Source organism: Musa acuminata, chromosome BXJ3-4, assembly GCF_036884655.1.
Source record: "Musa acuminata AAA Group cultivar baxijiao chromosome BXJ3-4, Cavendish_Baxijiao_AAA, whole genome shotgun sequence".
NCBI classification, from domain to species: Eukaryota; Viridiplantae; Streptophyta; class Magnoliopsida; order Zingiberales; family Musaceae; genus Musa; species Musa acuminata.
The window spans coordinates 11,641,064-11,663,907 of record NC_088352.1 but is presented as its reverse complement, the minus strand read 5'-3'; the positions used below and the strand labels follow the sequence as shown (position 1 = coordinate 11,663,907).

The following is a 22,844-nucleotide window of genomic DNA, read 5'->3' as shown; positions in this document are numbered from 1 at the left end:
TATTATTATTATTTAAAAAATATACTTATATATGATCTTTCTTTCTTCATAGTTTTTACATAGGGAGAGAGAAACGAGAAACATGATCCATGTAACTTTCTCAATTGAAATGGTTGTTGAACTAAGAAGAAGGGATAAAGTTATTAACGAGAAGAAGAATGGATAAGCTCCTATCTTCTATATTTCTCTCAATTAACTTTTATAATTTTAGAAACTTTATCTGTTTTATGACTCAAGAGGTTTATATAATTCTCAAAGATATATTATATTAATTATATTCAAAATAAATTATTCTCTTTCAACAAAACTTTTTCAATAACCAATAACCAATTTGATTCGTCCTTAATCTATTTTTTCTTCTTGATATAATGAATCTCCCTTGTAATGAACATTTCTTTTGATGAAATACATCTTTTTATGACACTTCAATATGTTTTATTCCAACATTCTCCCCCCTTAAACTTGTTCCATCTAAGCATATTAAGTTTCTTTCAAAGTTATTAAAATATTTTAAATTTAAAAGGTTTTGTAAGTATATCGGTCACTTGTTCACTTATCTTGACATGATGTAGCTCAACTTCTTTATTTTTTTTATGATCTCTAATGAAATAAAATCTTGTATCGATATGTTATGATCTTTTATGGTAGACTGGATTCTTGGCTAAGGCAATAACTGATTTGTTATCAACATAAATCTTTATTAACTTCTCCTATGGAATATGAAGTTCTTAGAGTAATCTTCTTAGCTAGATTGCATGGCAAATACTAGAAGAAGCTGATATATATTCTACTTCACAACTTGATAAAGCAATGATCTGTTGTTTTTTTTAAGACCAAGTGAATGTTGTTGAATCTCGGATTTTGGTGATGAAGTCAATTGTCATTTGTTATCTAATCTACATGTTGAGATAAGTGTGCAGGATTAACTATGATGAAAATAAGATATGCAGCAGGAGTTACGCCGGAGTCAAGACAATAATCACGTTGGGAGTTCGAGAGTTCGACGGAAGTTCAGACAATCGTCGGAGGTTCTGCGGGAACAAATCCGAGAAGTCCATGAGCTTGCCAAAGAAGCTCGTCGGAACTCGCCAAGTGGATCGTCGCAAGTCCAGGAGTTTGCTGGAAGTCCGCAGGAGCATCACCGAGGGTTCATCGGATGATCGACGGAAGTTCGCCGGAAGCTCGCCGGAAGAAGCGATTGACGCACCGGAGCAAGTTGCAGTAAATATCTTAGAAAATATCGTAGTTAGCACAATGATTAAGTTGGAAATGGGAGGTGATCCCATTAACTTAATCTTGGGGCAATTGAGCCCCTGAAAAACCCAAATTGGGCCGAATGGATCAACCCATTCGGACCCTGATTTCTGCCAAGCGGTTCAACCGCCTCAGTCAGGCGATGGCACCGCCTGAGCTCAGTCTTCGAGCTCTGGCAGGATGTGCAACCGCCCCTAATAGAGGTGGCACCGCCTGGGCTCGGTCTCCGAGCTCTAGCTAAGCAGTGCAACCGCCTCAGTCAGGAGGTGGCACCACCTGAGCTCGGTCTTCGAGCTCTGGTAGGAGGTGCAACCGCCCCTGATAGGAGGTGGCACCGCCTAGAGGCTTAGTCTTCGAGCTCTGCCAGGCGGTGCAACCGCCAGATCCCGAAATTCCGAGAATTGACAGTTTTGAGCTCCAAATTCAAACTGGGTTGGGGCCTATAAATACCCCACCCTTTCAGCACTGAAAGGGCACCCTGAAACCACCGAAATTCTGAGTTTACTTTGTGATTTTTAGAGCTTAAAAGTGTTGTATGAGTTGAAAGTTTTTCTTTCTCTTTTCTTTCAAGTTCTAATCTGTTAAGAGAGGAAAGGAAATTCTGTAAGGGTTGTCTCCTAAGCCCGTCAAAAGGAGTGAAACTATAAAAGGGTGGTTGGCCTTCGCCTATTGAAGGAAGGCCTCTAGTTGACGTTGGTGACCTCGTCGGTGGAGGAAGCCAAAAGTGGAGTAGGTCAAGATTGACCGAACCACTCTAAATCTCGGTTTGCATTTACTTTGAGGATCTTATCTTTACTGCAAACCTCCTCAATAGCTTATTGCCTTCTGTGCTTTTACGAACGTGTTTCAAAGTTCAGTGCTTTCCGATTCGGCGTTTAGACGTAAATCAGTTTTGTCGTACGAACATCATATTTCAGTTTGCGCTTACATTCTAATTTCCATCATAACTGCAAACTGCCTTTATATATTTGCTTTAACTACATCTCGCTTCATCTCAAGTTAAAGTGGTTTACGAATCGGCTTTCATACCAAAATTGCTTTTATCGTATGAACGTCGTATTTCAGTTTGCGCTTATATTCTGATTTCCATCATAACTACAAACTGCCTTCATAGATTTACTTTAACGTCATCTCGCTTGATCTTTAGTTAAAAGTAATCTTAGAATCGGCTTTCACACCGAAATCGCTTTTATCGTACGAACGTAGTTTTAATTGAAGAAAGATTTTCGCTGCACTAATTCACCCCCCCCCCCCCCCCCCTCTCTTAGTGCTCTTGATCCTAACAATTGGTATCAGAGCGGGGTTAACTCTCAAACGAATTAAAACCCAAGAGAGATGGCATACGCCGAAAACCAAGAGGGCCATTCTATTACACGTCCACCCATGTTCAATGGGACGGACTACACCTATTGGAAGACCCGAATGAGGATCTTTTCTTATTTCTATAGATTTTAAACTTTGAAATCTAGTCGAAAATGGATTTTCGTAGTCTTCTCTTCCAATGATCGATTGGAATGAATTGGAGAAGAAGGCTTTCACTCTTAATGCAAAGGCTATGAATGCCTTATTTTGTGCACTTGATAAAAACGAGTTCAACCATGTTTCGGTTTGTGAAATCGCATTTGATATTTGGCACACACTCGAAGTGACTCACGAAGGCACAAGTAGAGTGAAAGAGTCAAAAATCAATCTTTTGTTACATTCTTTTAAACTTTTCCGGATGAAACCGAGTGAGACTATTGGCGACATGTTTACCCGTTTCACGGATGCCGTCAACGGTCTAAAAGGACTCGAAAAAAGTTTTTTGGATTTTGAGCTCGTAAATAAGATTCTAAGATCCCTTCCTAAGAGTTGGGATCCTAAAGTCACTGCTATTCAAGAGGCGAAAGATCTAAACAACTTCCCTCTTAAAGAACTAATCGGGTCATTAATGACCTACGAGATGATTTACAAAGCTCATGAAGAGCAAGAAGACATCCTTCCAAAGAACATGAAGGATATGACACTTAGAACTTCAGAAGACCACTTGAGAGAAAACTCAAGTGATAAGGACTGTGACGATGACTTGGCACTTCTAACAAGAAATTTTAAAAAATTCATTAAAAGAAACAAGTTTAAGAACGACACAAAAAATAAACTTGAACCCAAGAAGGACCAAGTTATTTGCTACGAATGCAAAAAGCCGGGATACTACAAAAGTGATTGTCCCCAAGTCAAAAAGAGAACATCAAAGAAGAAGGCGCTCAAAGCAACGTGGGATGACTCGAGTGCATCCGAAGAAGAGGAGTCCAACACCGAGCAAGTTGCTCATTACGCCTTAATGGCCATCGGAGAGGAGGTAACAAATTTAATAGATGCAGATTTATCATTTGATGAATTATTAAATGTCTTCCATGACTTATTTGATGAATGCAAGATTATTGGTAGAAAATACAAATTGCTAAAAAAGGAGCATGATAGTCTTGTAATTTTAATAAATTAAAAACTGAATATCATGATAGTTTAGGTTCATGCATAAAATGCCATGATCTAGAAACTCTCCAAAAGGAAAACTTGCTACTTAAGGATACCTTGAAGAAATTCGAGGTTGGTAGCAAGTCCTTGAACATGATCCTTGCAAACAAGGGTCACGTTCCCAAAAGAAGTGGAATCGGATTTGTGAGAAGTCCTCACCAAAATCCAACCACCTTCATAAAAGGCCCCCCATCTTACATGTTCGACACCAAAGCAAATGCAACTTTTGTTACAAACTTGGACACAAAACACATCATTGTCTATTCAAGAAAATTAGTCCGAACAGATTAATTTGAGTTCCTAAAGGAACCATGATAAATTCTATGCAACATGATAAAAAATATAGATCTTTTTTTTAGGGACCCAAAAGCAAATGGGTACCTAAAGATCATCCTTTCTTATAAAGACATAAAACATCATAAGTTGGGAGTAAGAAATAATATCCTACTCTTTGGATTCTCGATATTCATGACCCGAGATCCAAAAAGAAGTCGCGATGCTCTCTAGCCTAAACAACAGAAGAGGATTAGAAAATTAAAATTACAAATGTGATATAGATACAATCCTATTGAATACCCATGATTCTCACTTCACATATCCTCTAGATTTTCGAACCCATTGATGTCATCCGTTCGAATCCAACTATATCATAAACTTACTAAGTTTGTCATGAACTTGCAAGGCTTACCGACTTGAACAATGTCACAAACATGTGCACGACATTTAGAGTATGCACGTCACAAGATCTATCTTGATCATGCAAAATTTCTTATCTTACAATGAAAACTCTTACGTAATTATGTAAGTAAAGTTGATTACTCTAAATGAAAATTCTTCTTAAGTCAAAAACATTCAAATCAGATCACACTGTAGTCAAAACAAATGTTCACCGCCTGCAGGCGGTGCCACCGCCTCAGCTGGAGGTAGCACCTCCGGCTATCACGTGTTGCAAGCCGTTGTTTAAGACAAACTTATAGCTTGTTTAAGCACATAAAGAGCTCTTTTTAACTTATATACTTTGTCTTCTTGTTTATGTATAATAAAATATGGGGATTGTTGAATATATATCTCTTCTTCAATAACTCCATTAAGAAATACTAATTTGACATCAATTTATAAAATTTTTCATTTCATTTGTGTTATTAGAGAAATAAGTAATTTTACTATCTCCATTTGAGAAACTAGTACAAATACTTCTTCATAGTCAATACCATATTGTTGTTTACGGATCTTTACAACCAATCAGGCCTTGTATTTCTCCACCTCTCATTTTGTATTTCTTTTTGTTTTGAAGATCCACTTAACACCGATCGCTGGGTGACCTTCTGGAAGTATAGTAAGCTTCTATATATCATTTTTGTTAATAACATTAATCTCTTCATTCATAGCTTCTCGTCATTTTTCTTCTCTACAAACTTCTTCAAACGTTAATGGACCATATTCTGCAAAAAGATAAAATAAAGAAAGTTCATCATTGTTAGTATCAATCCTTCGAGTCATATCATATAGCTCGTGAATCGGTCTTGTCCTTATTATAATCCAACTTCTTAAATCATGTGATCTAGGTGATGATCCCGGCAAAATCACTTCAATGCTTGCTTGTATTATATCATCCTCTTCTGAAGTTATAGTTTTCTTATGATGCTCATCACTTTTCTTGTTCCAAATCTGTTGTTCATCAAACTCAATATCTTTTGACATCACAACTTTATTTGTGATAGGATTGTAGAGTTTGTAACTATTGGAATTCTCTAGATAACCTAGCAAAATGTATTTTTGACTTTTATCCTTCAATTTTGTTCTCTTTTCTTTTGGTATCTTGGCAAATGCAACACTGCCAAAAATTCTCAAATGACCAACTCGTGATTTTTATAAGCTCTATACTTCTTCTGGTGTAACATTACTAATTCACTTTGTTGGAAAACTTTTAAGCAAATAAACTATATAAGTAACAACATCTCCCCAAAATTCTTTAGGAATTTTTCTTTCCTTTAACATGTATCGGACCATACTAAGGATAGTCCTATTTTTTCTTTATGAGACACCATTTTGTTGAGGTGTATATGACATGGTGAATTGATATAGAATTTTATTATTTATATAAAAACTTTCAAATTCATTTGATATATATTCATCATTCCTATCTATTCTTAAACATTTAATCTTACAATAACTTTATATTTCAATAAAATCTTTAAATCCTTTGAATTTGCTTAAAACATCTTTCTTTTCTTTTAACATGTAAACCCAAGTTTTACCACTATGATCATTATTGAAGGTAAGAAAATATCTACTTCTTTCAAATGATACTAGACTGATAGGGCCACAAACATCTATGTGTACAAGATCAAGTCGATGCTATGCTCTTTTTGTTCTTTTGACTTTGAAAGACTTTCTTTCTTGATTACCCATGATACAAACTTCACATAATTTTGATGAGCGATCAATTCTTGACATTTCTATCACCATATTATACTTCTCTAAAAGTTTCAAAGTTTCGAAACTTAAGTGAGCATATCTAAGATGCCATAGTGTAGAAATATTCTCAATATCAGTTTTAAAATAATCTGACTAATCAAAAATACATAAATGCAGAGGAAATATTCTATTCTTTATTTTTTTCACATGTGATATCAATGTTTTATTATTGTCACGAATCGAGAGAGCTATATCTTTCATCTCAATATCATAAACTTTTTCAAGTAATTATTCCAATCTTAGAATATTATTTGTTATATCAGGAATATAATAAACATATGAAATGCATAATTCTTTGCCATTATTAAGTTCAAAGGAAATTTTACCTTTAACTCTTATTGGTCTTTGAGATAAATCACTAAATGTAATGTTTCCGGAATAACTTGTATCCATTTCTGAAAATAACTCTTTGATATCACACATGTGATTTGAGGCTCATGTATCTAGATACCATGTCATAATCATCTTTCAAATTATCATAAGTCATTAGCAAAACTTGATTTTCATTCTTTTCTTCCTCAAAAATTTGCCTTATCATCTTGATTGTTAGGATTATAATAACATTTATGAGAGTAATGTTCATATCTTTTACAAATATAGTATTGTATTTCAGACTTTTTAGAGTTTTTGCCACATTCATGTCCTCGATCATAACCTTGGCCTCTTTAGCTAGAATTTTCTCCACAATCTTCATTGTTTGGAGATTCTTGATTGATCTGTTTTTTCCTCCTCTTCCTCTTTGTCCATGTCCTCTTCCTCTTTGAGAATTTGATTTACTTTTATTTTCAAGAGTAAGCTTAGTTTGTAGTATTTGTTCCGTAGTTTTGTCTTCTTCTCTTTTTGTAATCCTTTATTCATAAACTTGAAGGAAACTCATACGTTCTTCTAAAAATATTTGTTTCAAATCTTTAGATTCTTCAATCGCAACAATAATAAAATCAAATTTTGGATCTAGATATCTCAATATTTTTTCTATTACTCTTTGATCACTTATTTGTTTACTATTTCGTCTCATTTGATTAATAATAGAAATGATTTTTGAGAATTAATCGAAAATAGTTTCAAAAGTACCTTATTGTAATTATTTAAACTCGGCTTGTGAAACTTGTAAACGAAGTTTCTTTACCTTATCAACACCACCGAATGCTTTTTGAAGCATTTCCCAAGCCTCCTTTGAAGTATTTGCTGGAGCGATGATTTTGAATATTGTATCATTAAGTCCTTGGTAGATCATGAATAAAACATTTTTCTTCTTCTTTCTTCTATCTTTGAGTTGCTTTCTTGCTTCTGCATTCGTTGCTCCTTCTTCCGCTAGACTTGGTTCAACATATCCATCTTCTGTAAACTTTCCTATATCTTGGGAGCCTAAAGAACCTTCATTTGAATACACCATATATCATAATTTTCTTTTGTCAACTTAGGAATTTGAATTTTTATGATATTTGGGGAAGATACCATAGCTTAACTTATTCTTTATACCAAATGTGGAACTTGATAGGAAGAAGCGATAAAGTTATCAAATAGAGAAAGAGTAGGATAAGCTTCTATCTTCTATATTTTTCTCAAAACCTCTTTACAGAAAATATATATATATATATATATTTTATGATCCAATAACATATGAGGTTTATATAATCCCCAAAGATATATTACAATAATCATATTCAAAATGAATCATTCTGAAAAAATATATTTTCGAGAGTCAATAACGACTTATCTTTTCATAGATATTTAATCTATTTTTTTCTTTAATGAATATATGAAGATGCAATTAATTTCTTAGGTAGGAGGAGAAATAATCTGAGTCTATATATATACACATATATATACATATACATATACATATACATATACATATACATATATATATATATATACATATATATATATATATATACATACATATATATATATACATACATATATACATACATATATATATATACATACATATATACATATATATATATATATATACATATATATGTATATACATATATATGTATATATATATATACATATATATATATATACATATATATATATATACATATACATATATATACATATACATATATATATATACATATATATATATATATACATATATATATATATACATATATATATATATACATATATATATATATATACATATATATATATATATACATATATATATATATATACATATATATATATATATACATATATATATATATATACATATATATATATATATATATATATATATATATATAATCAGTGAGTCAAATTCTCCAGGATGAAACAAAACTGTGGAGGTTTCATTGCTTGTTGCTGTTCTGATATTTCAGGGTTTGATACCTGTGTTGGCTGGAATTACTCGGCGAAGTGTGTTTATGACGTGGTCGTCAGAATAATATCATTGACTTTTTGAAGAGGGAGGCTGCTGATGCATGAGCGATGGGAATATTTAGGTCCGGCATATACGGTGTTGCAGATCCCCGAAGAAGTGGTCAGCGTCCACCACTAGGAAATGTGGAAATGGTGGGTGAAGCCTAATTTGCCACATATCCCTCGGATGGATGCTTGCGACGTCAAAGCGCTTTCATTCATTTGTTTACCCATCATTGAGCTGGGAACATTCTCCCGGACGGAGATCACATAGTATGTTGATTGCGTGCCGAATTCTATCTTATCTTGCTTGTGCTCTGTAAGAAGAGGCTGGCTAGATATATTCCACGCAGATAGATACCGAGACAGCGTCTTGAATCACTGCTTCATCAGTAGGAGGACCACGCTACCGTTTATACTCGATCGTAGAGATGAAAGTGCAGCGGTTGAGCCATTGCTTTGTGGAGGTGGACGTGCATGAGATGATAAGGATTCTCACCGTCGGCGGGAATCTGTATCTGGGAGGTCCACTGCTTTGCAGCGAACATTCCTACCAAAGTTGCCCCGATCTTTCGCCCTCCGAGCGAGAAGACCGCTGCGATGTGGCGGTTGTTCTTATGGATCTTAGCCTTCCACATCTCTCGGACAAGCAGAACTTTTTGGCATTTGGCACGCATCAAAGTGGAGATTCGATGGCAACAGAAAGCTCCGCCATGGCGGCCGACTTGATGGAATCGAAATGATAAGCTTGACCACACTTTCATTCCCGAGTCATAGGAGGAGAAGCATTCCTTTTTTTATCCTTTTTTTATTTATTTATTTCGACCATTTACTTTTATTCCACGAAGATACAGTGCCTGCATTTCTGCCAGTCTGATAAACAAGATTCGTGTACTTTGATCGAGTTCTCTCTCTCTCTCTCTCTCTCTCTGTCTCGAAAACAAATGTTGCAGCAGCGTCGATAATGCCAACACCTGTGACTTACCACCTTCATACTCGTGATATAACAAAAGAACAAATGCCGCAGCAGATTTGGGAGCGTTTTCGGCACATCCTCTTCTTCGGTAGTGCTGCAACTTGGCAGAAGCAGCCTTTGGATCTTAAGCAATGCCGAAGAGGCAAAACGGCATCAACTTGCAGTCAAGGATCCACATGGTCCCGACTCCACTCCTGAAGCCACTTGCTAAAAGTTATATCGAGGAATCTTGGATCGTGGACAATGAACCAAAGCATTTTTAATCCCCTCCATCGAGCATGATTCTTACTCTGATATATTTTCTTTTGTCTCTTCATGTTCTGAAAGTTTCTTCTTTTACATACCTGAGGTGATCTCCATATGCCATATGACTTGCTGGAATGCTGGGAGGGGTAATATCTTCTTAATGCAGCTTGAATTGATGGACACAGTAGAGAATCTAGCGGAGGTGGGAATATTCTCGCCGCAGTAGAACAAAAGCTGCAGGCCACATGACGGCATCCCCCCCCCCCCCCCCCCCCCCCTCCCCCTTCGAACAGGGAACGAGGGAGAGGGATAAGGTTGATTGCGTGATTCCATACGGCTAAACGGGAGGGGTAACAGCTGGGTTTGATTCAGTGCTGTGTTCTTTTTTGTTCAGCAGCATCTCTGTGATCTTATTCTTATCCCAGATTACGAACATGATTAGTGCAGGACCAGTGCTTTCCCGATTGAATGCTACGGACACAGATGCAGATGCTGCGTCTCTCGTAACAACAGTCCATGCCTGGGTGTTAATTAGAATGAAGATTGATGACAGTGTGGGAAGGAAAAAAATATCCTTTCTTCTAAGAGGTAGGTTGTGATTCTCCATTCACTGATCCCCCATTCACGATCTTTATATATTCTTCACCCCCTCCACCCCCCTCCCCACAGTCTTGTGGCTCTGAAACTTCCGAGTCATCCGGTATTGTTGTCATGGCCTTCCTACTCCTCGAATGGAGTATGATTCGACAAGTGGATCCGCCCCAACGTAGCCCCCACATGCAAACCCTGCCTACTGCGTCCGGGCTTATAAGAAGCACCGCCGGGGCAGAGGCATTCCCCACACAGATCAGCTAGCTCCACCAGAGAAGCAAAGCAAACCCTTCTTCCCTGAGATGGCATCCGGTTCGATGAGCTCCTCCTGGACCGCGAAGGAGAACAAGATGTTCGAGAAGGCACTGGCGGTGTACGACAGGGACACCCCCGACCGCTGGCACAAGATCGCCCGGGCCATCGGCGGGAAGACGGCGGACGAAGTGAAGCGCTACTACGACCTGCTCGTGGAGGACGTGCGCCGCATCGAGGCTGGCCAAATGCCGTACGCCAATTACCGGTCCTCTAATGGCAGAGGTATGTGATCGCTTTTCCAATACCTTCGCCATCGACGGTTCCTTCGGCTTCTCCCTGCTCCGCCATTGCGCTCTGCCAGAAAGCCTACGTGCTGCATGCTTTCTCTGCACTCGGAGCGCTCTCAAATACGATCATCTCTGCAGCTAATCTGTTTTCTGCTATGTTTTGTGGCGCGCACACACTGTTCTTTCTGCTTGCCTACGACCGCAGAATTTCCTGTTCTACGTCAATCCCAAACTTTGCCTCTCCCTGCACAGGACCTGTCTGCCGTGCTATATATATATATATATATATATATATATTAGCACAGGTGGTTTGTACTATCCACTGTCCTTTTTGACTTGGGCTCTTTGTCAACCCTGCAAGGTCACACGAGATCTAATATAGAAATGAACTTTTCCATATCGATCCCAAGAGTTTTAGGATTTTCAATTTACGATCTCAAGGGTTTTTGAAGGTTCATATGACAAGAATACTTTCCAGGCGTATGACTTACTTTGGTTTTGCAATATGCTTCTTTTTGGGGTCCGTCACTTTCATGTTAATCATTTAAATTTTCATCTACTGTTGCTGTCCAACCTTAAAAGCTACATATCTTTTGCTAACTCATCTGAACCTTCCTTTTTTGCTTTTGTTGCAGGTTGAGAGTGTTTGGAGCTCAACCGGAGAACGAACAAGAAGCAAGGAGCATTTCACTGTTCTGGATATCAGTTATCACAATCTTAATTATAGGACTATATGAACTCTACATGTCTGTGGACTTACAAGTAGTTTCTTCTATGCAGTCTTCTTTCTCCCTTCTGTCGTGTACTCCCAGATATATCGAAGACTGCCATCATAAACATATATATGGCTAGTCTTCTTGTAATCGGTTATCTTGCTTGCTAATGAACGCTTAGTATTGTTCTATTCTATAACATCATCTCCTCGCAACACATTTCAACAATCTGAAGCAGCTATCATGAGAGCTTCTTCGATAGCTGTGGCTCCACAGCATCAGAATTTGCCTGTTTGATCATAATTCAAATTTTAATCCGAGGACAAGTTTTGTTGGAACAAATATGTGGAGAACAGAGCAGTTTCTGAATCGTATACTTGATATAGGATGTCCGGAAAAGGTTGAGAAGATGCGAGACTCATGACGAGTCTTCCCCGTCCAACAAAGTTCATCAGATTGGGCGTGGGATGCGAGCAAAACCCTCGCCCCAAGGAAGAACAGATCTCGCAGAAAACACAAGAAGAAAGCGACTAAACAAGCGGAGTCTCCAATGTGTAGACTTACTAATCGGGGTGGATGAGGCAGACCCTGCGCAGCATTAACAGGGACTGACACTGAGTGCATTTATTAGGAGTCTCGAGGTCTTCATGGAAACGTTGCAGCGGACGGAGGCCATCGGAAGGATGGATAAGCTCTCCTCATGTGCGAGGTGGGATCAGTCGCACGATAAGAAAGCTGAAATTTCATCCGCATTTTAATGCATGAAAACCTCTATGTTTGTTGTATATCTCTTGAAACCCGATTTGTGAGTCATTTTGCATTTTTCTCTGATGAAAATAAGCTAAACAATTTTGGAAATTAGATGTAGTGTGTTTATTTAGTGCGAATGACAAAAATATCATTATAAATCTCATCCATTAATTATCACCTTTTTTTTTTCTTTTGTCGCAAATTAGAACGCTCTGTAGGATAAGAAATGAAATTTCAGAAACACTTCCACAATCTGTAAACCAAGTTTCAAGGAGTCGTATGGTCCATCAGTCGTAGAAACCAGAAGCAATCAGGAGGAGCAGATTGTGAGGTCTCCTTCCTCTTCTGCCCCTCTTGCATATTACGGTTGTCCAGCTGGTCATCACTCATCGCCGTCAGAGAACCACCGCTTGACCACACCATCGTCCTCGCAAGGAGGAGCACCATCGATGGTATAGAGTCGAGCGAACTATTGTCCCCTCTCCATCGACTTCCATACTCTCTATCTCATGGCATCCGATCCAAAGAGTTCCTGGAGCGAGGAGGAGAACAAGTCGTTCGAGCTGGCGCTGGCGTTGTACGACGAGGAAACGCCTGAACGCTGGCACAATGTGGCCCGGGCCGTCGGCCGCGGGAGGTCTGCCGAGGAAGTGAAGCGCCATTACGAGCTGCTCGTCAAGGACATCCACCTTATCGACTCAACCAAGGAACCCATATTCCATTACCCACCGACGAGGAGCCAAGGTTAAGACTGGGATGTGAGTTCTTGTTGCTTCTCCTTCTTCCTCGTTCTTGTTTTGCCTTCCTAGCTAGAGAACTAAGGCTGCTTCGTAGTTCCTGCCTCTGCTAACTCACTAGGATTGCTCTATGTTTCACCATCAAGAAATAGTGATACAAGCCATATGTTCGATGAAAAAGATACGCCCCCCCCCCCCACAACCCCTCAATAATAAGATGAATAGGGTATCAAATGCATGGAATAATGCTTGAAAACAAGCCATGATGTAACTCAAATTAAAGCCATATAAATGATATAGAATATAATGTTCTCTGCTACTGAGAATAGGAACAATGGTGACCACAACCACAATATTAATTTCAAGTAATAGGACAACTTAATTATGTGTAAAGGGTAAAAGAACTAATACAAATGACCATCGAAAAATTGCTTGTAATATGCATACTAATCTGCATCAATCTGGCTTTGAGAGAATTAAACACTTGGTCTTCTGCGAAAGGGAAAGGAATCACAGCCAATATCATCTGTATCCCACAAGCTAGAAAAGCAGCAAGCAGCTAAAGGAAAGTGAACTCCCTTGCAAGCTCAGGCGTTAGCCTCTTTAGCGCAACAGATATAGGGACAACGTGATGGAATTAGACGTCAAAATGACCGACAGATTATTGAGATCACCAAGCAAAAGATAGCAAATGAAAAGGAATGCTAATGGAAGAACAAGAAACAAGAAACAGGTGATTGAGGTGCTCGATTTGTCAGTCCCACCGCTAGATTCCAACGAGGCAATGTCGGATTCTTTTCTACTGCCTTCTTGCTCGTATTAGGACGGACGGTATTAGGTGACAATGGCGATCTCAGCTATGATTTCAGGCTTGTAATGCACAATGGATCCATAGGAAGCATCCGATGCATCTCGAGTTACATGTTCAGCTCTTCGCAGGGGACCGACATGTCTTGTCTGTGGTCACTTCTGAACCGTGCGTCCTCTTATCTTCCTTTGTTGGTGGCAGCTCAGCCGATCGCATGCGATAAGATTAATGCAGAGACAGTTTAAGCTAAAGATCGATGTTTCAAATGGCAAACAAGCACCGGAGGATGAGAAGGAAAGCAGCTCAAACCAGTAAACCCACAAGATGAACAAAATTTGTCTTCCTCCATTGCCTGAGTCCTCCTGCGCAAGCGAAGTCAGGTTAGATGAGAGTCTGGTCTTGGCTACAGCTGCTGTAGGGGAGGCGCGACTCTGGCGGCTGCTGGTGCTGTTGTTGCACTGGGGGTTCCTGCTGCTGCTGTGGCGGCGGCTGCTTTCTGATTATGGTGTGCTTGTTGTTGTGCATCCAGACCTTCAACACCTGTCTTCTCACGCCGATCTCCGCACAGAATTGCTCGATCATTTCGCTATCTTGCCTCTGAATCGTCCACCCGATCCTCTCGGCGAAAACCAACATCTTATTCTTCTGCTCCGCCGTGAACTTGGTCCTAAACCGCTTTCTCGGCATGGTTGCGGCCGTCGGCGCCGCAGCGTTGATCCTCTCCTCGCTCGACGACTCCGTCGTCGTGCCTCCGCTGCCGCTGGGTCTGTTACAACCGAACTGGAAGAAGCCGGACGACCCCGGCACGGTCGGCGATGGGCTGGAGAAGCCGCCGAGTTGGAACGGCTTCTGGTGGTGGTGGTGGTGGTGGGGATGGGCTAGAGGATGGGGTGGCGGCAGCAACACAGGCAGGTGATCGGTGGCATGGTAGTAGGAGCCGGCGGCGTTGGTGCCGCCATCGACCTCCCTGCGGTGGAAGCTACGGTGGCAGCCGCAGGCTGCACAGTTTAATGCCTCGGCCGTGTCAGGGTAGCCACTCGGCATGAACTCGCCGCAGCCGTCGACGACGTGGCCGCCTATGGCAGCGGCGTGGTTGCGAAGACATTCTCTGTACCTTGTGGAGATATCAGCAGTGGTAGTGGTGGTTGAGTTCTTACTAGTGATGGCAGCAGGTTCGGTCTTAGACGGCACGCCTGCACCGGCTGCACCTGGAGACGAGTTGGAGACGAAAGCTTGGCCAGTGTTCTTGGTAAGAGACTGGGGTGAAGGATCCATGGTGGTGGTGGGTTCAAGAGTTGGTGGTGATGGCGGTGATCTGGTGCTGCCAAGGATGTTACCATTTCTTGCTCCTCCACCACCACCACCTCCAAGTCCCCCTCCTCCCACTCTCGGGGATAGAAGAGAGGAAGTGGGGGATAGAGTGGGTTTAGAGAAGGCCGATCCTCCTCTGATGAGAGAGGAATTATAACCAGAGGGAGAGGAAGGCATTCCTACCTCGTTAGGATTCCTAAACTCCATAACGACACCTCTAAATTTCACCTGCTACACGATGCACCAATCAGAGAAGAAGGAATCAGCTAATCAATGGGATTCGGCAAACCAAACGTAGTAGATCACCGCAGGATACAATCTTTGGGATAAGTGCCACAAGTCCAGCTCTTACTGCACCCCACAAAAGCAAGGACGAGAGATGAGAGGGACCGGACTCAACGAGCAAAAGTGCAGCTCAAAATGCAACGGCAAGGAAGCGCATGCGCTGCTTTAGGTGCACAATATTGAGATCAACAACAGAGGGGCGTAGGACATGGTCTCCTAACAGACATCTGAGGGGTGGGAAGGGGAAAGGTAGGAGGGAGAAGGCTGTTGTTGTTGTTGCTGCCGCTGGTGATCAAATCAGAATGAGGTAGAAGAGAGATGGGGTCTCATGAGAAGGAGAGAGAGAAGATGAGGACGGGGTTGCCGCAGGGAACAACCGACAGGGTCATGCTTCGCCCTTCCCACGCCCTGCAAGTTGGTCCCATCCCTCATAATTATTGCTGCAAACTGGTGATCACATTTACTTCCGCAGCAGCTGTTCATCTGCTCACATGTCGGCTCTCTGCATGTACAACGTCCTTAACTTTGCTGTTTGCTGCTACCGTACCTCGCTCCTCCTCTTCCTCTTCTTCTCCGTGCCTCTTCTTCTGCAACACCATTAAACGCCTCTCTCTAAGGGGATTGGAAGAGCTGTTGTGAGATCTCATGTTGGTGCGTCAGGGGCCCAGCACCAGAAGGGATTGGGGTCTTCCACCAACTCTCGAGCTAACTTTTGCTTGGTCCTTCTTTTCTTCTCCTTGCTACCCACGCAAATACTTGCTACCATCTTTATTTCATGTTGCTGTCTTGTCACCTGCAGCCAGCAGCCCCCTGCTCACCGCTGTCCTCGACATGCGCAAGGCTTAGTGGACTCACCGTCGTCTCTGTGCTCACACCATGAGCACTACAGGACTTGGCCTTAGGCCTATGCAGACACTAATCGTGTCAGTGTTTGGGGGACGTCAGGTCTTTCTGTTCATGGACTTGGCTGTCCCCATCTGCTGCAGCAAAGCATTCTGATCGATCGAGATGATGGGAGTTGTATGCTTTGCTGCCGACTGTAGCTTGGAATGAAGCATCTCGCGGCAGTTCATTCTCGTGTGCCGATGAGCTTTTAGATTTTGTTGGTCGTTTCTGATGAATCGTAATCTTAAACAGGTGTTCAGAAATCAGAGCAGACATACGATTGAAAAGGTTGCTACGAGTCCTTAGAATTCCAGTTTATGATCTTAGTGGGCATCTTGAGATCCATCGAATACGAACATAAGTGAACTATCACTGCATTAAAAATCATCAAAAGCTGCAAACCAAGTCAAAATAAACTGAGGGAGTCCAAATATTCGGTAAAATTTTCATCAAAACAAACCAATTAATGAAAAAAAATTGAGGACGTATATGAGAAGAATGGACATCGATTAAGAGAATAATTTTACAATATTAAAGATCGAATGAGTCAGATTATATATATTGGGTATGATCTATAACCTAAAATTTTCAATTTTCAATAATTTGATTTCTAACTTGATGACTAAATGAATTGTGTGTGCTTGATTGGATTAACTATGAATATATTTGAATGAGTAAATCGAAAAATTCATAATCTAATAAACTTAATTTTTTTAAAAAAAAATTAAATATGATATATATATATATATATATGACTTATTATTGTTAGAATTCGATTTCCAAAAACAATTTTTTTTTTTAATCCCGATTAGAGGTTAAAATGGATGGTCTTGAGACGGCGACGTGGAGAGATGCATAGCGTTTGATGTCACACCACATAAAATATAGTAGTCTTCTTTACCAACGACAATGGCTGCCCGTTTCCACCATGTCTACATCCTAACCCTGTGATGGTCTCTAAGTACGACCGTCAAACCTTCTTAACCACAAATTTGACCATATTAGTTGACTAATTTCAAACTTTGATGATTAAGCTAATTTCAAATCAGATTTATATACTTTTTTTAATAATATTATTGATATGCAGTTTTGTTAACCAATCGATACATGCTATCGATTAAGTCGATCACGCCAATATAATACTTAAAGAGAATAAATATATTTAATTTATGCAATATTATTTTTTTACATTGAACTTGTATTCTTTTTTTTTACAAAAAAAAAGAATTAAGTTAGATCAATTTATTTGTATTAAATTTATGAACAAAATTTACCTCGTAATTAATATATGCCATAATAAACATTGGTGTTAACATTAAGGAACAATGAGTAGGATGCTTGAGAATTTTCACCCTACATTTTTCTAACATGATTACAACAGACATATCCAAATCCATTTTAGAAGTGGATCAAATATCCATCTTTTAAGTATTATAATCCAATTTAAGTAGGTTGGTTAAGCACCAATATGTAAAATAAATAAAAAATAAAAAAAAACCTAAAAGCTGATTTGCTATCATAATGATCATTTCAAATTAAAAGGTCAAAGTAGTAGAACACAGCACAATTCCTCTCCGACTTGTAGTCACACACACAACCTCAATCAATCATGGGTAAGAAGGGACCTCCCACCGGCTTCCTGTCCCCTCCTCCGAAGGGAAAGCTCAATCAAATGTGGCCAACGGTGGCTCGGGTGTGACTCAGCCTTGTACAGGAAGTGAACTATCGATCGGACCGTTCCCCGGCCCCGGTTCTCCGAGTCGCTCGCTCCACCGCTCGCCACGCCTCTCCGCCAAGAAAGCACAAGAGGCCGAAGGAAGAGAGAGAGAGAGAGAGAGCGAGAAGAGGCCGATGCAGAAGAAAAGAGTCGAACCCGAAGCCATGGCTTGCCCGACCTTCAGAGATCTTGGAGGCTATCGCTTCATCTCCCCCGTCCATTACGGCTCGCCCAAGAGCATCTCCGCCGCCTCTCCCCCTCCATAATCGCTTCGACAGGATGAGGAAGAGGTCGAGAGTGACGAGGGCGATTTCGAATTCGAATTCGCTCTCGCTCTCACCGACCCTGAGCATGGCGATGAAACGATCGCCGCGGGCGAGATCTTCTACGACGGCCGGATCCGCCCCCTTTGCCCTGTTTTCGGCCGCGGCCTTCCCATCGCCGACGGCCCCGTGGACCGCGACCAAATCCACCGGCTGTTGGGCAAGAAGCCGTAGCGGGCCTCCGGCCTGGACTCGACGCCGTCATCGTCGGAGGTGGACGATCTCGAGCGGGTCGTCCCTCGGACGTACTGCTCGTGGGCACCGAGGCCGTCCGAGGCAGCGGCGCAGGGGCGGTGCAAGAAGAGCAGCTCCACGGGGTCGTCGCTGTAATGGCGGATCCGGGACCTGATGGCGAGGCGGAGCCAGAGTGACGGGAAGAAGAAGGGCATGTTCCTCGCGGCGAAGGAGAGGAGGGGGCACAAGAAGAAGGCGGAGAAGGGCAGCCCACCCCGGAGCCATCGAAGCGAATCCGAGGTGGCTGTGAAGGAGGGAAAGGAGGAGAAGAACGGGAGAGGGGGGAACGGAGGCGTCAAGGCGGGCTAGTGGGATATCGTCACTGCCCACCGGGTGTACTACGGGAAAGGCGGTGAGCAGGCGGCAAGACGCGGCCCGCGGCAGTTGTTCGTGCCGTACAAACGAAACGTGTTCGGGTTCTTCGCCAACGTCAATGGCATCGCCCGTAGGTGTCACCCTTGTTAATTTTTTTTGTTTTTTTAATATGTTTTTATTTCTTTTAGAAACGTTTTTTTTTTTTTGCGAGCATAGAATTTAGAAAATATTTTCAAAACTCCGTTTGGTTAAATTCATCTATATAATCATCATTAATTTAATTACAATATAATTTAGAAAATATTTTCAAAGTTCCAATATATATATTAGTTTAATTACGAAAGGAAAGGATCGACTCGACAGCGTTCCAGTCTTGTTGGATGGATAAGCTTGTCGGTCATCTCCTGTAATTGTTCGTGCCGAGTCAAACTTGGACAACAGTAGCATTCGACAAACCTGATCTCTTCCACCGTGTTCGTCTTCGATGTTATCTCGATTATTTTCACGTCACCTTTTCTCTAAATAATCCCGTGCTACAGCGACAATTCATGCTCATCTCTGCCACATCTTGCAGTAAGGACCATGGGCGCTCCAAGACTCCATCTCCATTACGCAAGCTATCCACACCGCAGAGCTCATTGCGTGGCTGTGACGATGGTTTGGCCGCTTACGTTAAAGCTTCACTCTCCGGTCTCCATATCAAACGGGTGGAGGAGGAGCGGCGCGGGACGATGAACCGAGGCCGGAAACCAGCCCACGTCCCTCGTCTTCCTCCTCTAATGATCTCTTTGAACGAAGCGCGCAATCTAAGCGTCCCGTCCCTGCATGATGCCGGCCGCTTGGGTTCGGAGCATAGGCAGTCTCGTGCGGTCCAACAGGCGCAGGGCCGCTCTCAGACCCGCCATCGTCCTCTCCAGCCTCGACAGCAGAAACACTCCCACCAAATCTTCCGCGCAAAATTCCCTTCCAAGGCCCGACAAGAGCTCCTCTCGCGTCTCTGCTGCCCCGAGCACGCTCACGGTAAGAGATCGATAGCCACATAGAGCGGCACGCTCGTCATGGTGCCAACCCAAAAGCTTGGGTCGCACTCCTCTGATTCATGCCATGTATAAGTATCAATAAGGAAATAGTACGATTTGTCGGCCTCTCGAGGGTTGCACGAGCAGTGATTGGGTTCCCCGCCGCAGTCGCCATTTCCTGGCCAGCCCCCATCTCGCCCGGCGAATGCTCCTTGTCATAGGGAAGCGCCATCGAAGCGCCCACTGATTCAATTCACCCCCAGTCAACTTGCCCTGCTTTGCGATATGGTCGAGAGAATAATAAGAAAGGCATGAAGCCATGGAAAGAAAGCCTGGCAGTCGTAGAGAAGACTAATATTGTACTCTCGAGTCATGTGAAACGCTTCCACCAGTAGGACACGCATATAAAATGGACAACTCATCGCCAGACATTGGATCTCGAAGACTTTTGGTGTAGATAGAGGAGGAGGAGGAGGTTTGTGGGATCACCGATGCCTCACTCATCTTCTCTTTCTCCTCCCTGTTATGTCTATATTTCTTCTTCCTCGTATCCGATCTCAGCATTCTGGAAATTTGGTTCGAATAAGCTTCTTTTGAGTTCCTCTTTCTGATAGCTTAGATTCGAAGATGATCCATAGAGATTTTAGATGGGCTGCACTGTTTTCTCTTCTACAAGCTGCTTTTGTTCTTTCCCATCACAAACACTCTTTCTCCACGAGAGATAAGTGCACCACTTAATCTCTGTGAATGTGCAGGAAATGGATCCGATGGAGCGGCTGACTTCGGGGTTCCAGCGCTTCAAGAAGGAGGTCTACGAGTAAGTCAATCTCCCCCGTACATGCTCGCATCTTAATCCTCCCATGGATTTACATGGATTGCATGCACGAAAAAGTAACTCTTCATCGTCGATCCATCTGTAAGACCGCAACTATTGTCTTACAGGAAGAACGCTGCTCTGTTCACTCAACTCGCAGATGGTCAGAGCCCCAAAGTGAGTTCCTTCCTAACGAAACCAAGTCTTCTCTGTGCTGCAAAATCTAGGAAGACGACAGATTAAGTTAACCCCACAATCGAAATGACTTCAATCAACAAGTGGGATCTATCAGTAAAAAAAAGATCTTGGGACGAGCATTCCGAGGCTTGCATGTGAGTTACCGCAGTACTATGATCCCATGAACATGATCTTATGTTACGTGGTTTTGATTCAGTTCATGGTGTTTGCGTGCGCGGATTCTCGTGTGTGCCCGTCCGTGGTGCTCGACTTCCAGCCCGGGGAGGCCTTCACCGTCCGCAACATTGCCAACATGGTCCCTCCGTATGACCAGGTTACTACTGCATTAACGCACTCGATGAAAGAAACTTGCTCTCTTCATATGGCATCCCTCATTGTTTGTGCCTGCAGACGAGATACTCCGGGGTTGGGGCTGCCATCGAGTACGCCGTCCTCCATCTCAAGGTCCAGCAGTCGATTACATTATTGCTTTGTCCTTTTGGCCCCCCATCTTTCATTTGTTTTCTTTTCTCGAGAGATGGATCGACAGAAGGATAAATACATAAAGAGTTTAATGATCATTAGAAGAATAAATACCGACTCTGTTAATCTTGGGCAGGTTGAGAACATTGTGGTGATCGGCCACAGTCGTTGCGGTGGAATTAAGGGGCTTATGTCTATCAAAGAAGATGGCACCAGAAGCAGGTAAGAAACATCACCTCTGTTTTCATCTTTCAGTAATTAGCAGCATTAGTGTTGACTCTTTTTTCTTGAAAGATGAAATAGATTGGAATTTCCTCCAAATTTCTTGGGAATTCCGACCAAATGATCCTCCTTATCTGGTTGTGATCAGTGCCTTCATAGAGGACTGGGTGAAGGTCTGCTTGCCAGCATTGGAGAAGGTGAAAGCAAATCACTCAGCCTTGCCCTTCGAGGATCAATGCACCCATTGCGAAAAGGTGTTCTTCTCTTCCTTTTTTACAATGATACTTTCTAGTTCATACAAGTAAGCAATGTGCAAAGGTTACATTCACCTTCTCTCGAGCTAATTTTAGCAGATGTAAAATTGCTACTGCTTCTTGGCTATGAGGATAGTGGAATATGATGATTCCTGTCAACAGCAGCAGAGAAGACTTTTTTTGGTTGAAATGTTTTGAGCTGTTGATATCGGAAAGAGAGGTTTGCTTTTGGCTATTGTGTTGCTGACTGATGCCATTCTCTTCGACCCTTGGCAGGAGGCAGTGAACGTCTCTCTCCACAACCTGAAGACGTATCCCTTCGTCAAAGATGGACTGGAGAAGAAAACACTGAAACTGATCGGGGCACATTACAACTTCGTTGCCGGCAGCTTTGACATCTGGGAGGTATGAACCGGAGGCTTAAAGGAGCTCTCATTGTTGTTGTGCCAGCATGCGCTTAACTCGGGGTTCTAACATGGCAATGTACTGTTCATCGATGTACCTTGTTTTCCTTGGAATAGAAACATCAACGTGTATGCAAAATTCATCTGTGATCTGATATGGAAGTCTAGCAAGAACAGTTCCCGACAACCACTCTGTCATATCTCATACCAGACGATGATCAAGTTGCTATTAGATACAGGAATGACAGCATCACACTCCAAAGGTGTGGGATGTAAGATGTCAGGTATCATCACCACAGACGGCAGCGGCAGCACCCGTATTTATTACATTCAAACAACACGGATATTTTGCCGAGTACGTCTGTATTACGCGGACAAGACTTGGTAAACCATATGTAAGCATATGAAGTCAGCCC

The 22,844-nt window shown here is 41.7% G+C and overlaps 4 protein-coding genes across 5 annotated transcripts; 3 read left to right on the top strand and 1 right to left on the bottom strand.

Annotated features, from left to right (window-relative positions):
- The first annotated feature begins 10,668 nt into the window (after positions 1 to 10,668).
- LOC135634810 (protein RADIALIS-like 3) lies at positions 10,669 to 11,889 on the top strand. Its single transcript, XM_065145435.1, has 2 exons — positions 10,669 to 10,972; positions 11,613 to 11,889. The coding sequence occupies exons 1-2, from the start codon at positions 10,738 to 10,740 to the stop codon at positions 11,615 to 11,617; spliced, it is 240 nt and encodes a 79-aa protein (XP_065001507.1). The 5' UTR covers positions 10,669 to 10,737; the 3' UTR covers positions 11,618 to 11,889.
- A 971-nt stretch (positions 11,890 to 12,860) lies between these two features.
- LOC103981729 (protein RADIALIS-like 3) lies at positions 12,861 to 13,189 on the top strand. The gene has a single exon (XM_009398469.3). It carries the CDS (start codon positions 12,950 to 12,952, stop codon positions 13,187 to 13,189), a length of 240 nt encoding a protein of 79 aa, XP_009396744.1. The 5' UTR covers positions 12,861 to 12,949.
- Positions 13,190 to 13,557: 368 nt separating this feature from the next.
- On the bottom strand, positions 13,558 to 16,149 carry LOC103981469 (zinc-finger homeodomain protein 6-like). Its single transcript, XM_009398210.3, has one exon. It carries the CDS (start codon positions 15,501 to 15,503, stop codon positions 14,367 to 14,369), a length of 1,137 nt encoding a protein of 378 aa, XP_009396485.2. The 5' UTR covers positions 15,504 to 16,149; the 3' UTR covers positions 13,558 to 14,366.
- A 3,480-nt stretch (positions 16,150 to 19,629) lies between these two features.
- LOC135636926 (carbonic anhydrase 2-like) lies at positions 19,630 to 22,571 on the top strand. 2 transcript variants are annotated; one of them, XM_065149110.1, is made up of 8 exons: positions 19,630 to 20,075; positions 20,830 to 20,891; positions 21,017 to 21,065; positions 21,283 to 21,399; positions 21,477 to 21,530; positions 21,685 to 21,770; positions 21,919 to 22,024; positions 22,301 to 22,571. In XM_065149110.1, the coding sequence occupies exons 1-8, from the start codon at positions 19,881 to 19,883 to the stop codon at positions 22,433 to 22,435; spliced, it is 804 nt and encodes a 267-aa protein (XP_065005182.1). In that variant the 5' UTR covers positions 19,630 to 19,880; the 3' UTR covers positions 22,436 to 22,571. The 2 variants fall into 2 exon arrangements, with proteins under 2 accessions (XP_065005182.1, XP_065005183.1); XM_065149111.1 differs by lacking the exon at positions 21,017 to 21,065 and having other exon boundaries at positions 19,635 to 20,075.
- The last annotated feature ends 273 nt before the right edge of the window (positions 22,572 to 22,844 follow it).

Bases quoted from the DNA above. Each gene is read 5' to 3' on its own strand.
- LOC135634810 (XM_065145435.1), top strand. From the start codon at position 10,738: ATGGCATCCGGTTCGATGAGCTCCTCCTGGACCGCGAAGGAGAACAAG.
- LOC103981729 (XM_009398469.3), top strand. From the start codon at position 12,950: ATGGCATCCGATCCAAAGAGTTCCTGGAGCGAGGAGGAGAACAAGTCG.
- LOC103981469 (XM_009398210.3), bottom strand. From the start codon at position 15,503: ATGGAGTTTAGGAATCCTAACGAGGTAGGAATGCCTTCCTCTCCCTCT.
- LOC135636926 (XM_065149111.1), top strand. From the start codon at position 19,787: ATGAACCGAGGCCGGAAACCAGCCCACGTCCCTCGTCTTCCTCCTCTA. The intron at 21,400-21,476 runs GTTACTACTGCA...TTGTGCCTGCAG, and splicing joins TGGTCCCTCCGTATGACCAG to ACGAGATACTCCGGGGTTGG. The intron at 22,025-22,300 runs GTGTTCTTCTCT...GACCCTTGGCAG, and splicing joins AATGCACCCATTGCGAAAAG to GAGGCAGTGAACGTCTCTCT.